The sequence below is a fragment of the Synchiropus splendidus genome, chromosome 17 (genome assembly GCF_027744825.2).
Source record: "Synchiropus splendidus isolate RoL2022-P1 chromosome 17, RoL_Sspl_1.0, whole genome shotgun sequence".
Taxonomy (NCBI): domain Eukaryota; kingdom Metazoa; phylum Chordata; class Actinopteri; order Syngnathiformes; family Callionymidae; genus Synchiropus; species Synchiropus splendidus.
The window spans coordinates 3,652,356-3,669,595 of NC_071350.1; the positions used below are offsets into that span (position 1 = coordinate 3,652,356).

A 17,240-nucleotide genomic window follows, 5' to 3' on the forward strand; every position below is an offset into this window, starting at 1 on the left:
AATACAACATGTATGTACAACTGTTAGTTTTTATTTCTTCTTCACAAACAACAGTTGCCTAGCAGCCAGCCTAACGTTAACATCATCATACCGCCAACAGATCTATTACTGGCTCACAGATCTTCGGCTCCACCCATTTCTTATCTGTTGGTTCACCAAACCGAGTGAGATTTACAGCGCCCATGCAAGAAGTTGCAAAAACGTTGGAGCTGGCGTCTCCAACACTCAATCTGCAGAAAACAAAACACAGCACGGCAGCCAATGACACGTTGTCTTTACGTGTAACGTAAGTGAACACGTCACGCGTAAGGCACAAGGTCGTGTTGTCCCAATTCTTAGGGACGTCAATCACCTCACTTGGTCATCAGAGGGCACTTCATAGTGGAGGACACTCAAAACCAAGTGCTCGTGTTAAGTGCTAGTGTTAGAGGGAGAAATTGGACACTACTACAGGGGATGGATTGCTTTAAGGTGTTTCCATTATTTTGTCCAACCCCTGTACTACTACTAATTCTGACCTCAAGTAACAGACTACAAACATGTGATCAGTTAGAGGTCTTTGGACAGGGTTCCCTGCCTTCCTACCATTGTATAGTAATCTCATATCTGATAGCATTGAAGTGCTACATAAAGTTCTGAGGTCACACAGCAGTAAATGTCATGATGACTGATTCTGAATCAAGTGTATTCAGGAGCTAAACCTCCCGGCGGAGGCCATAAGTCGTGTTGTTGAAGTGCTGCAAATCGGAGCCTAACGGAAGCTGTCTATTGATTTGGTTGTCTGGTGACTCTGGGTTATAATAAGGAGATAAAGCCCCTGGATATACGGAGATTGATGTCAATCAGCGGCTGCCTGGAGTGTGGCTTGTCCCATCTCATTAGCAGGCTTTCCATGCACTGAGTGTTCTCTGATGACTCCATTGATATGCCACTGAAGGGGCTCTCTGCAGAAATCTGAAGGGGGGGATTCCCTAATGATTGCTCACTCTGTCATTTTAGCTGGCGAAGACTGAGTGACTGTCATGGATGCGCAGGCAATGGTGGGAGCTCATCAACTTGTCTGGATGTCACATATGGCTGTTTAATTAGACTCTTCAATGAAAATAACCCAGAACAGTCTTTTACTTTCACTGACTCGCACTTGAAAGTTGCCGTGTGTTGGTTCCAGGACCTGGCTTTGTCTAGAGCTCTTGCTCATGTTCATCTCAGGCCCATTCAACCAAAGCTCCCCCAGGACAATATATTGAATTATATTGTATTTGTGCCTCTCCTCAGGATAAGATAACAGCCATCACATTCTGTCACGTTCATTACCGCCTTTAATTTATGAATTAGCTCTAATTAGCCACCATCTATGTTTTGCAATTTGATGTCGTTACATATTCATAAGCTTCCAACTGTGCAGTCTGGCATGTTGCTCCCGGCTATTTCTTAAAGTAGGAATGTAAGTGATGCAGACATTTTTCTTTTGTAATAGTCGTGATGTGTTTAAGGTGACTAAAGCAAGCAAGTTTACCAAGCCAGCATTTTATTCCTCCCTTTCTGTATAGATTTTTGAGTATTTATGTCTCTGCATCGGAGTGTATATATATATATATATATATATATAATTTTTTATATATTTTTTTTTCCAAAGACACAACCAGGGTATTATGGTCAAGTACTTTTAATTGTATTTAGTCTGTGCATGTGTCTTATTTAACCAACTCTATATGAGCAAATAAAAACATGCAACATGCACATTCTGAGCCAAAAGAGAAGAAGTATTCATTTACTGCAGATTGTTCTTATTCATCAAATGTGTATATTCTGACATCACCACCAGTGTTAGGATTAACGCGTTATTAAGTAACACATTATAGGAACTATGTTATATTTTGTAGTACCAAGTGCCATAACTTTAAAAAGTTTAAAAAGCAGTGTTCATAATATATATTAAAAGCTTCCGTGGTGGAAGTGAAGCCCACATTAGTCACGCAATGCAGCGCCGCGCATGTGAAAGAAATAATGGCTGCAATCGATGACGGTCCAGGTGTGGGATTCCTATTGTGGATATATTCTCATTATTTTTCCTTTTAAGCTGTAAACGGCCATAGAAATATTGTAGTGGCTGCAAGTTACACTTTATATGCCCCTGTATGACCCCCACCAGAGTGTGAATATTCCTCATCAGAATCTGATACCGTCTAATTCACGTGCTTGCCCTCTGTTTTGCTGAACCTTCTCTCAATGACCAGGGTCTGTTCTTGTACGTTTTATAAAAATTATATTGAAAATTGTCTTTGAATGTTGCTTAGATTGAGGATACAGAGTCCGCCACCTGCTTGTGTCATGTCGTAAAGCCAGAATAGGGAAACTTTGTTTCCCTAATTTGTTACACTCACCGTCATATCACTTTCCATTGTTTTGTCCAACCCCTGTACATTAATATTGTTTGACGTTTGATACACTGTTAAATTCCCTGTACTTCAGAGTGCAGACGTTTACCATATTAACAAGGCCATATCAAGTGAAACATGTCTATTGGAAGTTCACCAGGTGGTGGATTGACCTTGTGAAGGGTTTTATGTAAACATAAACCTAAATTCAACAAATCAGGGTGATTTGTGTCTGACAACGACTCTGTTTCAGGTTCCAGCTAAACCCATTGAAACTGAAATCATATGGCAAGTACATGTCATTAGGTTTGCTGTCTTTAGATGTGTGGTCAATGATTAAATCTAATGAAATACCAATTATTTGAGGCTTCCGTCTCATACCGTTGGAAATGTTTGCCGAAAGTCTCAACAATCAACAAAAGCAACAACAGCTGTTTGAAAAAGGCTTCTTTTTTTCCTGTTGTCTTCCCACTGTACACACATGAGCTGCTCCCCAGTGAACGCTCTAAGATGTTAGCTGCCAGACACTTTTGAAATGTTGCATTTGATATCTCAGCTAACCTTTTTCTTGTATTACTGCATCCCAAATACAGCGCTCTGCAGGTTAGCCTTGATGAGAGACACTATTTTTGGAAGTACAGCGGAGAGTTTATATTTGGAAGCTGAGCGAAAGTCCAACGGAAGAATAATTAACAGAGCCAGTGGTGGTGGTTTGTCAAAAGATTGTTCAGCTTCAAAATAACTGGTTCATGTTTGTACTAAATAGGACACTGACATTTGATCAAATTTGTTTTATATATATATATATATATATATGTGTGTGTGTGTGTGTGTACTGAGTCATTTGACTATATTCTCTTCAACAAAAAAGTAAAGATGTGTTAGCTTTCAAAGTAATTATTGCAGAAAGAATTATTTGGACATCTGAAAATGTGAAATTTTGTTTTCAGAGTTTGACTTTTTGCTGTAAACAACCAATTAAGGCTCAGAGCTGAGCTCCGTCTCGTAGCTGGGCTCTCTCTGTAATCACCACTGTGAGGTCTCCAACCTGTACATATTGATTCCACATCGATCGGTGTTTGAGAAACTCTGCCTTAACCCAGTTCTCAATTTTCACTCAACTCAATATTCTGACCCAAGGACACTCACACGAGAAGACCACCACCTACAGACAGGACGGTGAACACTGGTGCACACACTGTCTTATTTATTCCTTATTGAATGCACAATACCTGCGGGTTATCTGAACTGTTATGCCGCTCATGCATATTCAGGAGATAACACATTACTCACTAGCAAACTGGAGTGTAGGGAGGCAAAAAAAAAAAACACGCCAATGATCTTGTGAGCATTCAACTGAATGACGAAAAATGAACTGCAGTTAGAAAAAAGGATTTAAATATAAGATGAGAACAATGATATTCAGCTTTTCCTTTGAAATATGGAAAAATATACTGACAATGGTAGGCTATTTAATATGCAGAGTTCAGTAGAAATGAATCACTGATTGTACTGATGAATGCACCAAATCTGAGCCTCATTGAATTTACAATTAAGATAACAAAGCTCCTTGTATGGATTGTTTATACATTTTGTTTCTTTTTAACCTGCGCAGTCTGGCTTTTAGGTCCAAACTGTAATTTTCAACTGAGTCAGTTGGTTTCTTAGCGCACAGTAATAAACACCAGTGTTTAAACTCTGTACGTATCAAGTGGGAGGCATATCTGTGTATTTCAATTGAAAGACCGCCCATTTTACTCTTTGAGTGTTGGGACATGTCAGCCACACTTATTTGCCTTTGCTGTGCTGCTGTGGCAGCTCTTGATGTGACAGAATAAGGCTAGAAGGAAATGTTTCGCCTCCGTCTCAGAACATCAAAAAGGTCTTTGACTTGCTTATGTTGCCAAGAAAGATTAACGGGCTGTTGTCACTGTTGACAGTTGCAATCGGGTTCTGATTGTTAGCTTTCTCTGGAATAGACAGATGAAACTTTTTCACAGTGTCACCAATGACTTGGAAGCCATTGTGGATTGATGAAGAAATTAATATGAACACACCAAGTTCATTTACTCTGTTAGGCTCCATGGATGCGTTGTTATTTTCATTAGACCTTGGTTGAGGACATACTACACATCACATGTTAAATATGCATAGTTTTACAGTCCCGTATTATATGTATAAGTTAAACAAGTGAACATGAATGCAACCAGTAACAATGATTAAAGTCTAATTAAATGTCAAATAAAAATAAAATAGCACTTTGCAAGCTTGTTGGTGTAGGCTAGTTTGACCTGTAAAGGCAGCCCGTTTGCTGGCAGGGCGGCACAGTTGCGCTGCCTTAGCCCAGCTGGGGGGTGAGCTGGATTGCGACCCGGCTGTCCCACACAGTATTACACAGCAGCTTTACCAGATACTAGGAAGACTTCTGTTTCCTAAAAATACATCCAGTACATGTCACCAAACATCATGTAAACTGAGATTAGCGTGGCTGTATATTCTGTATGTTATATTTCGAGGGTCACTTATAGATCATCATATATTAACTACACATACACATGCTGGGTTCAAAATAACATTTACATTCAATTTAACATTTAAGTGTTGGTTGTGAGTAGTTTCATAGTTAAAATCAGTCTGTTGGTCATCACATTGTAAGACAGTTTTATTACGGTATAAAAGCTTCCTATGCAAATTGATGTGTGAGTACTACTTGGGATTTCTGCTGACCCAAGAACACATCCTATGTCATCAATCTTTTATAAAAAAATAAAAAAATAGTGATAATACAGCGTATGAGGGAGTATGAAAGGAGTTGCCCACTGGCCAGTGAAGATGAGTGAAGGGGGAACCAGTGGGACAGGACTCCGCAGCACATATATTTCCCATTTATGCACAATAAACACACGTCATCCATACTTACTAGGCCATTTGTCTGTGTAGCCTGAACATGACAAACACAGGTGCTTACTCCCACCTGTGAGAGTGAGTCTGAGCAGGTCCTTTGATGAATCTACCGAAAGCATTGTGTTGATGTAGAAATCCATTTCATCACTACAGTTCTGCACTCGTGTGCACAATAATGCATGTCATTTGCCCGAACCTTGGCATTGTCTCCTCCCACAAAACGCAAAATAGTGTGTTGACACCCAAATTTTCTATTCAGAAACAGAAGAGTAGTCCTTGTTACTAAAATGTCCCTGTTGTCCTATCCAACATTGTTTTTAAATAAAGTACTATGGTATAACTATCCACACTTCATATTCCCACTTGGTTTCAAGTCAGCTCTAGAGCTCCCTTGGTTTGAAGGGATCATTTTTAGAGGTGAAACGGTGGTGCTGCATTGCAACTGTCTCCCTGTAGAAAAGGAAGGTCTTTCCAACAGACTGGGTCATGCCTAGATGTGTAGACAGGAAATGACGGAGCTGATATCCCATAAAGATGTGCCCAAAATTTTAAAAAGTAGTCCAGTCGTTGTCGTACAGCTGGTGTCCTCCAGAGTGGACATTAAACCAGTGCTGTTAGCCTTTTATTGAACTTCTGAAATGTCCACAAAGTTAATTGAGCTGTCTACCTTCTGTTTTGAGTACAAGGAGGCGCAATATTCACTTGGTCTAGAATGAGAAGGAGTTGCCTGTCTGGTTTGGCAGGGCTCTGTGTCTGTGGTCAGCACTGGCATGGACACACAACATTACAGGACACGACTGCACACCAGCCTGAGGGCTCTGTCATGTGTGAACACACTACTCACACAAAGTAGTGTGTGCCGCTATCCCTAATGTCAATTTGTGCGCCGTTGGATTAAACTTGGCCTGCATTCATCTCCCAAAGACAAGGCTTCTGTTTGGTGTAAAGGTCATGCTCCTCTATAGTGTCAAGTAACTTGATTTAGCACTGCTGTTTAGCTGTTTGCAGGGAGCGTAAACATGAATCTCAGAATGCTGGCTGGTATTTTTGTTGCGTTGGTGTGATGCGGGATAAATGAATGAAGCTAGTGGAAGAAAAAGCTACGATTGTGAAAAGATTTTTGCTATTCTTGCATTCGGCATGTTGTAATCAAAGCAGTTTTTAAATAATGAGCTCTTGGATGGGACTTGACTTTTTTTTCTCTGGATTACTCTAATCTAGTGCTGTGTACTGTGTTCAGCGAGGTTTCATGATACTGTTTGCTCATTTTAGAGGATGCTCTCTAAGCTTTAATAATTGCACTTCATTTTTACATGTCTGAAAATGAGAACACTGCTTCATGAAACCTCATCGACCCATCACTAGTTCTGAGACAGCATGCTGGAGAATTCAGGTCAATGTGATAATCCTGTATTAGCAGCAGAGCACCTACTTGCAAAAAAAAAAAAAAAAAAAAAAAAAAAGGCAACAATGTCTGAGCAAATAACTGAAACACCAAATCAAAAAATGATGAAGCCACAAAAAAGAACTTCAGAGGTTCTGAAACCAAAAGACTGGTCACAGTGTATACGCTAACTTGACGCATAAGGCCAAAGCCAGGGATACACCAGGGAGAAGCCATACAAAACATGTACAAAAACACGAGTGCAGAGCGAGGAACGGTTGGTGGGCATTACTGTCTGGGACGTTTGGCGTTCTGGCACCTGCTGCTGGACAACAGAAGATTAGGAAGGCCACAGACCTCCAGGGAAAATCAAGAAGTTTGGGTGCGGCTGTGGACTCCAAAAGTCAGGAAGACAAGTGACAAAATACAACCATATTTGAAGTAGGACACCACAAAAGACGTGCTTTTAAGTAGTTTTCCTCTCAACACATATACACAATACCCTTGTTTTTCATACTGCAGACACATTGTTAGAGTATGTTATATATTTTAAATCACCACCCACGATGCACTATACTGTACTGCTCAATGTTACCCTCGTAGGTTTATAAAAACAATATATTCTTGGAAATGCATGAAATAACACTCTATCCACTGCCTTTATCTTGAACTATCTTGAGGTGTTTTATCTCCCTCTCTTTGGTTTCTAGTTGGAACATAGCTGCCTCAAATGTTATTTGTGAAGCCGTCTTTAGGATAAAACAAACATTTGCACATTTAACTTTTCTTTAAACAGATTCTTAGCATCCCTTCACACATATGCAATGCCGTGTTGCTCATTCCCAGCCTCTGCCAACATCATCTTTTTGGCCCATTGCTGTGAAACGTGCGCTGACAGATTCTTCCCTCATTAGGACAAAGTGTCAGCCAATATGAAAGCCAATTAGCATGTCAAAACCAAGAGGCATTGTTTCATGTGACATGTGTATCGGCATGTAAAGGGATTTTCTTTTCAATGTTTTCTTTCCATGATTTTCTAGGTTGCGCTTTTGTATACAAATGCCTCGGGCGCATTTTTAATTATTTTGTCGAGCTACCTACTTTTAGCTAATGATATCTGGCTATACTGACACTCCAATCTGCCGTCTTTTGCATTAGCTCATCGCAGTGTCTTAAAAGGATGATATATCAAGTGTGTTTTTACTTTCTTCCTCACCAGGGTCCAAAACAAGTCAGTAATTCCTCCACCCTCTAATCTTTAGATATAATAAAAAGCTGCCAAGACACACCGTAAAAAGAACAAGTCAGCAGAAGAATTTCTGAGAAAAAAAATAGCTGAAGGAAAGCAATCCACAAAAAGGCTTCATAAATCAGTCAAAATCTTCATCGACGTTTTGGAATTTATGGTCCAACTGTTGGCACGGTGGAGGAGAGCAGATCACCTCAAGATGAGCGTCTCATCAAAGCGACTGATGCTGAGCTGAGCCATTTACCCATCGCTACCAATGGCTTTTGCAATCACACTTTTTTATGCACTGGCCTAAAAGTGTGATCATTAAATAAAATATCGGGAAAAAAAAGAGATTCAGCATGATCGAGGGAAATTAATGGAAAATGACTTTTACTGGTTGTTCTGGGTGACATTAATATGAAGTACTTTTAATCAGTCGCTCTATAAAAGTCACAGCATTAATTCCTGTTCTTAATTTAATAACTGTTCCTTTCTCATCCCATTATATTCAGACTTTTTACTGTTTTAGTCACATACTGAGTGCAAATCCATTGAAGGTGGTTTTGTGTTTAATGGTCAGCCTTCTTCATTGCTTGTCTTCTGCAGAGCCGACAATTCTTTTACGTTGCCAATGCCTTTAACATTCTTCCTCCATTCGTTAATATGTGAAATGATAGATCTTCCAAAGTCTTCTTCAAATCACTTGAAACCTTGGAGTCAGGATATTTCTGATAATCAATAATCAACTGCTTTGCGAAAATTATTAATTCATGAATATGAGAACTGAATTCATTCATTTTCATTTGTGAGTCATCTGCTCCAATGCTCCTATTTCTTGAATGATCAAACATTCACTTGGATATATGAGTCAATAACTCCACCAGTATCTTCAACTGAAATGGTGTAGGAAAAAACCACCAATAAATACTATTTGCACAAGGTCGCCCCCTGTTGGTGACTAATGACAGGCATGAAATAATAATAATAATAATAATAATAATAATAATAATAATAATAATAATAATAATAATAATAATTTGATGAATCTTCATAAAACAGTGTCCTAACTTTTAGAGGCCACTAGATGGCACTCTACGCCCACTAAAATGATCACCTTTGAACATCATTTAAATGAAATGTCATATTGTCATATTTTTAAACCGACATTGTTCCCTATTGAGCCCTGAAAACGTTGATAAAACGTTGCTTGCCCATCATCAGAATCTACCACTTTAAATTGTGCCACTACGGTTCAATTGTGCGCCACAGCAGCTCAAGGTCTCAGTGAAGTTTACGTTAGGGGTGTGACCACATCTCACATATTAAATTGATATTTCTCAATGTAGAGCCCACCAGATTGAGTTATCTAAACCTTTATTTGTGACCTGTGTCGGGCAGTGATGTGCATACACTATGCCTGGTCAGCCAGTAAATGATCCACGAAAAAAAGCTACAGTAGCCTGGAGCAATGAGAATGATGACTAAGCAGTCGCTGCGTCCAAAACATGAGACAATAAATATTTTTGAGCTAAAAACAACCACTTTCAAAGCCTGTCACACGTCAGCCAGTTCCATGGTGGATGAATAGTTCAAAATTCAAAAGCAGTCAACCTGCGTTGGCAGCTATTTGTTACCCACTATTTATTGGACAGATCCTGGCCATTTTAAGCGCAAGTCATTATGTGTACATCTGCACAACATTGTCTGTGGCACAGAAGGAAAGTGTTTCGTTCTAAGTAACCATAACATTTCCGCTCAGTGGGGCGTCTGATTCCACTGCCTGTGGGCTGGGATTGTCGAAATAGTCGCTCTCTGTGCTGCCACTCATCACTGCCAGTGTTAATCCATAAAAACCGGGAACTATCTTCTTTATGGAAATGGTCTTGACAAGACACTTTTGAACCTTGTTTTGCAGAGAACTAGCAGAATATGTATAGCAGATTATCTGCTGTGGCCTGAAAGTGTCATGCAATTATCTTGATATTATCACATCTTCTGGTGAGCATGGAGAAATGATGCTTTCCCTGGAGCCAAACTTACCAACGCACGCATGGATAACAGACTAATTGAATGGGGATGGGAATATGAGCAGAGGAATGACTCTGAAATAGAAATCCCCTTATTTACATCTGAGGAGGAAATACTTATTTCTCTTCATATATCTACTTTGTAATCCTCATGTGTAGGATTCTAAGACTAGTTCTGTTACAGTGATATTTATTTGTGACTGATGATGACCTTGATGGGATTTCCATTGCTTCATTTAGTGTCAACCATGGGGTGATGCCCCTCTTGAGTCCTTTGTTTATTCTGTAGCTTCTGTTTACTCACCACCCAAAAATGGTTTATTGTTCATTTTTGACATGACAAAAATCCACAGTAACCCAAAAAAGTAGGTGGGCAGATGTGTCTCTGCAGAAATTTCTGGGAACCTATCTTGTTATGTGTTTAGATGGATGGAAATTTATTGGATGAAAATCATGAAAAAAATACTGCAGCATATTCATGTTAAAAATATCATGAAATTCAAGAGATGTGAATGCCTGAGTAAACAAAAAAAGTGACACCAACAGCACACCATTTTGATGCACACCATGACTTGAACCACAAATTCAATGAACTGTTTACTTTCCAAATAAAAACTTAAATACATTTGAACATTTGCTAAATAAATCATAATAATAATAATTACAACCTGCTTTTTTCTCTCGTACACAGGTCTTAATGGCGGAATCAGTGGGAAGCCCTTCGTCCCAGACAGCGATCTCTACACACACTCTCCTACACATGACACAGAAAGAGAGGTCCATGTGGTAACCACCGGCTCACCAATGAACAGCCCAGATCACCGGCCAGTCTTTAAAGGCTTACTGCTGCATGAGCATCTCCTCACAAGGGACTTTCAGGGTGACCAGCACTTTTTTAGGAAGGACGGTTCCATAGCTGCTTATCCCACCATGCCAGGCGCTCTGTCAGATTCCGATATCAGGGATCCTGTCACTCATCTGGTGCCCCATGAAGATGCTCCAGCCTTCTCTGACATCGCCACCACAGCGACAGCAGCTGCCACTTCTTCACTCGCTAAGTTGTCACACACCACACCTCCGACAGCTGTGTTCTCACAGAACAGTACCCGATCGGCAGATAAGATAGAGCCAACTACACAGACATTGACCACTCATGTGACACCTGTCACCAGAGGCTCAGTCCTTGGACCGTTGCAGAGAAGTCAAAATGAACCTGCTTTGTCTTCTGCTGAATCCCGCACCATGAAGAGTGAAAAGAAAGAGGCGATGAAAAACAGCCCTGAACAACCGGAGCACTTGAATTCAGGGTCCCGAAAGGAGGCGACCACAACATCAAGCACCATAACCACAACAACCATCATGACAACAATTCAATCTTCTGGTGCGTAATCACTTCCATGAACATTCTACCTGCTGTAGTTTGAATTTAGGGAACCAATTTAAAGTAAGATAAATATGACAGACATTTGCATGAACCTAATTCATAGCACCTGTCTACCATGAACACTCAGACAGATTAATATGCAGGACAAAATTACGTCTCTCCCATAAATAAACCGAGTGGCTCTGTGTCAAAAACAATGTGACTCTCAGAGATATGTCCTGCCCGTCCTTCTCCAGCGGCCACAAAGGGCTGACAACCCAGATGAGCAGTGTTAGAGAGGAAATCTGCAGAGATAGTTACAGGGTTGTGTAGCCACTGAGACACAGGTGGGCTGTCAGAAAGATCAGTGGTCCAAAGAAAAAAGGGAATTACTACTCCTTACTCTCTCCTACAGAGCCATGCAGTCTGAATTTCACTGACCCAGAGGGGAGCATTGAAATCCTGCAGCAACTTGACTCTGGAATGGAGTGCAACTATCTGGTTACAGTCTACCTGGGATATGGCATTGAAGTTCAGGTTAGTGCTGAAAGATTTAAATGTTGTTTGTCTTAACAAATGATCCATCCATTCCATTCCAGTTTTGGCATTCATATTCCAAAAAAACATGATTCAAATGGAATAGCCAACAATAAGTTCTCACTTGTCAATTTAAGGTGAAAGCATTTATCTTGGACATTGTTGATGACATGTGTGGAAACACTTAAGTCCATTAGCAGTTCAGGTGAGGTTGGCGGACCCAAGGCTGAACCTCTGACATTGTAGCCTTGAGCGCCAATTTAAATTTAAATCCACACTGCGCGGTTATAAAACCAGTCGACGCTGCAGGTATGTCCGCCTTCTGAGTGCAAGTGGAGCTAACCATCGTTGCAGGTTTTTGTTCACCGTTATTCATACTGACCCATACTCTGTCGCTTTATGTTTAGAATTATGCTACTACTACTGCTAAAATCAGAAGAAAATATCATTATCAAAATTCCCTCACAACGTATGCTAAGTCTGGTCCACATCCTGTCTAGTTTCTTCCCTTCCTGTCCTTGTAGCCTGAACTGCTACCTAACACTGTTGCTTTTCAGCCACTATTGTGTACATAAATAAATCAGTCTCTCACAACCTGTTATCTTACTGTCTTGATCAGGAATTGGATTTCTCAGTTGACATAATAATGGACTGGACCTCAGTGTCACTCTTGACAACTCAGTGGTCACACACAAGTAAAATCTGCCTGTGATACTATTGTTGCCTGTGATAATATTGCTGCAGCGACAAGAGCTTTCAGGTTCCTGCAGCACCGCATGAGGAGGATATGGCCCCTTTTGACCCAGAAAGTGGCACAAGTTCTAGTGCAGGCTGTTGTCAGCTCGTGTTTTAACTGCTGCAGCTCCCTCCTGGCTGGCCTGCCGGCTTGTGCCATCAGACCTCGGCTGCTCATACAGACTCGGCGATAGCTTCCGATAGCTGCCAGGATCTGTTTCAAGACTATGGCTCTTGCCTACCGGCCAACTTAAGAATCAGGACCGGTGATTGTTGACTCTTATGCCTGCCTATTCCCCTTGCTATCAACCATTCGACTTGCTGTGGCTTCACGAGGAGCACTGTCTCGACCTGGTAGCACTCAAATGGCGAGACAGCCATTCTGCAAAGACAGACTGAATCCTACTGCACAGACTTAAAACACGATCCATTAATAAGGTGATGGAGGTGATAAAAAAAATTCCACTGTATTGCTTAGGTTGTTTGGGGTTAGTAACCTGGTTTGATTCTTGTTTCTCTTTGAACCTCTATGATGGCTGTTGAACTACTTTAAATAAAGTTACAGTAAATGTATGGAGATTAGAAATATTTATTTAGCGGTTATTTGTTGGTAAGTGAGAATCTGAAAATTCTATGGCAGGTCAGGTTTGGGTAAAACTAAATAAATAAAATATGCCGTTAAAATTGGTCCAAATTTTGAGTTCCAATTAGTCTGAATGATGCCCATGTATAATAACATATAATAACTACCTCTTTTATATCCCCTATGCAGTGGGTGGGAAAAGCAATGCTTTTGCTTGGTGTTTTTGGTTCAGCGAATTTCAGTTCAACATTATCCAAAAATGACAACAAAGTTCCTCATGGTTTCAGTACTGAGCAAAAGATCCTAATGTTCTCAATGGAAAATTATGGGATTCATTATGCAACACATTTTTTTGTATGAGGAAAACAGTTACCTATAGTACCAGCAAGAGACTATTTTTCCCCACGCCAAAAACAGGCTTCGATGGCCCCCCACCTAAAATTTCACAGTAATCACAGACATCAATATGAAGAAACTAGATCTAAGAAGAATCAGTTCGAGCAAACTATGTAGCATGAAGTGGCTGTGTTTGTGGGCTAAGAAAGGCTTTCAATAGGTCCAAGTAGGTCCTAGTAGGAATATATCAATTGAAGGCCCAAATATCTTTATGAAATGCTTGACTATCATGTCTAGTCTATCATGTCTGTCCATCTATTTGTAATAACATTTCTCCTCAAGGACTGACATGCATCTGAGTGAGACAGTATTTGGAAAACCAACATCCAGACTGTGCTTAACTCAAGTATTTCTGGGTGAAAATATCATGAATCAGGAAAAGGTGCAGAACTGGGTAGAACATTGTCTCCAGAATCGATGATACCAATGACCTCTTTCCCACGTAACTAACATGATCTCCTGTTATCGACTCGCAGATTAAGCTACTGCAATGTTTGTTAACAAAACTTTAAAGTTAACTTGACATAATTATATAAACGGTCGCACTCGGCGAGTGAGTAATGACATATGGTTGGAATATTAGCTGCTTTTGTGTGGGCTGATGCAAATGGGATGACAGTAAATAGCCTCATGTGTGGGTGGATGAGCAGGGGGGATTATAGTCGGGACGGAGTCTGTCTCAGGTTAAATGTTTGCATGGCAAGTCTTTTCACAAAAGGTTATAAAAATTAACTGTCAGCGCGCGTTCACTGGCACTCGCCATTTCTCAAACACCTAATTTACCACCGGAGAGTTTAAAACGTGCAAGCTTTGTCTCGCAAACTCTGGAGGGCCGAGATAAGTCTTGATCGACTATGTTTGCGAGTGTGTTTCCCTCTCACTGCTGCCTCTGTGGAAGTTGAGGTGCTGTTCAAGCGCTCACGCAACACACAAACACTCATGGGTGTTCATATTTGCTGAATTTTGATCTCTTGGCCTGTAAACTGAACAAACTCCCTAGTGTGCAAAAAAAATACCATGGGGTGTATACAGTGAAATAGATTTTATAGAATAAATATACTCAAGTGTAGTGAGTAAAGATATGTATAGGCATGATGTTCCAAACAGAATACATCGATGGGGTTGCATAGTTAGTGATGCTAACAAGAACAGAACACGATAGCAAAATGATCATTACTAGAAAACAGCTCTGATAAAAATACAGCAACAGCCAAGTCAATATTAATATTAAACACTGTTAAATTCCTTGATATCACATATACTTCAGGACATGACCAGAAGGAGTCTTAAAGTAAAAAAGGCTGTACAGTCTTACATCAACACCAGTCTGACCACTGTGAAATACTGTGAATGTATTAACCAGGAGAGAGAAAAAGAGATTTGCCCAGTTTTACTTTCATGAGTCTGGTAGCTTGGTAGGAGTGAGACTGAAAAATGAATCAGGAGAAATGTCTGCACTCAGTCGGAGCCCTCTGCCACAGCATATAATGCATGGCCCCATCTGCTGATTGTGGCTACATTATGATCCAAGCGCAGAAACGCTGCGCAGATACTGGGGCGCTGATGTGACCTCGCGTGTCAGCACGGAGGAAATTGCGTTTTGAGAATGTTCCTGCCATTGTGGGTTGAATGAAACTATTGCAGCATCTGTGACAACATCTGTTTGTTTGTTTTGTTAAATCATACTATCTTTCGCATTAAAAATTGCTCATAAACATGGCAAGCATGCAATCGTGCAGCTCTTGGTCGGGAGTCCGTCACATCCTCATGAAGACCTAAACACGATACATTTTATAGACAGACAGCAGAGGTGGTGGAGGCAAAAGTCAGTTCATTGCTGTAGTAGCAGGGGGAATAAACATAACGCATGCAGCCATCAAAAAACAGCAAGGTGGCGGATGCACATATTTAACTAGTCTAATACAATCAGCCGACCTGGCTGATTCAAAAGAGACCAACAAAATATTTGTTTGCATGGACGCCATCTCCTCATGTTTCTTTACTTGTAAGGGATTTTAACTTGTCTTGCTTTACGAGGTGGATGTGAATATATCGTTGTCGGTGTTTTGCTGGAATCCTAGTCCAGCGCGGATCCTGCTGTGGATGCTTACCCAGAAGCACTTTGCAATTTGAACTTTGAGTTTCACTTTCACTTTCCGCTCTCTTGCTTTTGCTCAGTGATTCACCCCCATACACTCGAAAATCACACACGAAATCCTGTGTATGGGTATATAAACAGTGAGCTTTATACTGTATACTAGTAATGCGACAGCAAGTGTGTAGTGTAGAGGACAAATTATTGTTTCTTTTAACTGAGGAGCCTGTTAGGGTACTTTAAATCCGCTTTGGGAAGATTTGAAAAATTCCACTGGCTCAAGTTAATGCATTGGCTTGGTTCATTGTTATCTGCTTGGCCCAGGCCTGTGTCCTGCTCTGATTCCTGCATCTGGACTCGCCTGTCCTGCAGTGCTGAGGTTGTCTGAGATTTTTATATAGACACCACTTCCTGGACTGGAGAAATACGTGGGAAGAGCTGGTGGAGTATTTGATTTATATCTGGGGTCAGGAGACCAGACGTGGGCCAATTTCTCTCTCCGCCACAAAGGCTGATTGGGCGAGTGTTTCCATTTTCTGACAGGTTTAAGGCAACATCATTCAAGAAGATGGCTGGGATAGATTTTTAGGTCAATACTGTATATCTCATTTCTTCCTCGTCTCCAACCCTCCTGCAACTGTATTTTTTGGTTTTCAAGGGATGAATCTTTCAAACGAAGCCAGAGAGTGAAATTGTTGGCTCCATTTGGACGACGTTTGTGTTTGGGCTCAGTGTGTTCTCTGCATGCTAACTACAAACATTTTAAATTCCTCTCTTCATCTAAACAAGAGTGCAGGTCACTCAGTGAAAGGCAGCAACATCAACATTAAGCCAGACAAAAATCCCCCCTAAATGTCAGCGTTGTGAGGAGAATGAAAGTGTGAGAGCACGATTGAATTTTTCTTCTGTATCTATTAGAGGCTCCCCAGTTTCAAGAAGCAATTATATCCTCCTGCTCCATGTGCTCAATGTGTTTTTGACAGTTTTTCAAACAAAGCTGGGATAATTTCCCTCAAACTGGAACATCTAACAAGCTCAAGTCTGCATTCCTCATTAATTACACTGAAGGTGAGCATGAAGCGTTGGTGTCGTGGCTCATCAGTAAAGAGCTCCTTGAAGAATTGAGATGTTACGGAGGATGCCAATTGTTTATAGCTAACCCTGGCTGGAGGGTTAACGATTGGTACTTCACGCCGCCTCGCGACCATGCTCTTCTGACTCCAATCAATGAGCATGTTAATAAGCAGCACCAATACTTGACACGCTGCCTTCTCGCCGAGCCGCTTCAATTGCCATATTGATCGCCGCACTCATTTTAATTCCGCTTTTTCTTACAAAAGAAGCTATGTGCACATGGCATTGACCCTGACCGAGCGGGGATGACGAGGAGGGAATTTGTTTTGTTGATGTTTATTGACCGCTGGTGCTCCGTTCCAAAATAATGTTGAACATGTTCTGCTCATTTTAATTCCCATCGTGGAGAAAATGCGTTGATTTAAGTTAGATCATTAGGTTTTTCCTCTTAGCTTTGATTCAATCCCATTGTATTTCTATAGATGATTTGAAGCAAAAATTTTGCAAAGCTTATTTACTGATGCACAGAAGAA

General features: G+C 40.7%; 1 protein-coding gene across 2 annotated transcripts in view; it reads left to right on the forward strand.

Annotated features, from left to right (window-relative positions):
* LOC128747925 (seizure protein 6 homolog) overlaps positions 1-17,240 on the forward strand; it is a 113,757-nt gene that overhangs the window by 51,868 nt on the left and 44,649 nt on the right. For both annotated transcript variants that reach the window (XM_053846168.1, XM_053846167.1), the window contains exons 2-3: positions 10,616-11,305; positions 11,703-11,824. In XM_053846168.1, coding sequence (XP_053702143.1) covers positions 10,616-11,305; positions 11,703-11,824 — 812 coding nt within the window. The remainder of the gene's footprint in view (positions 1-10,615; positions 11,306-11,702; positions 11,825-17,240) is intronic.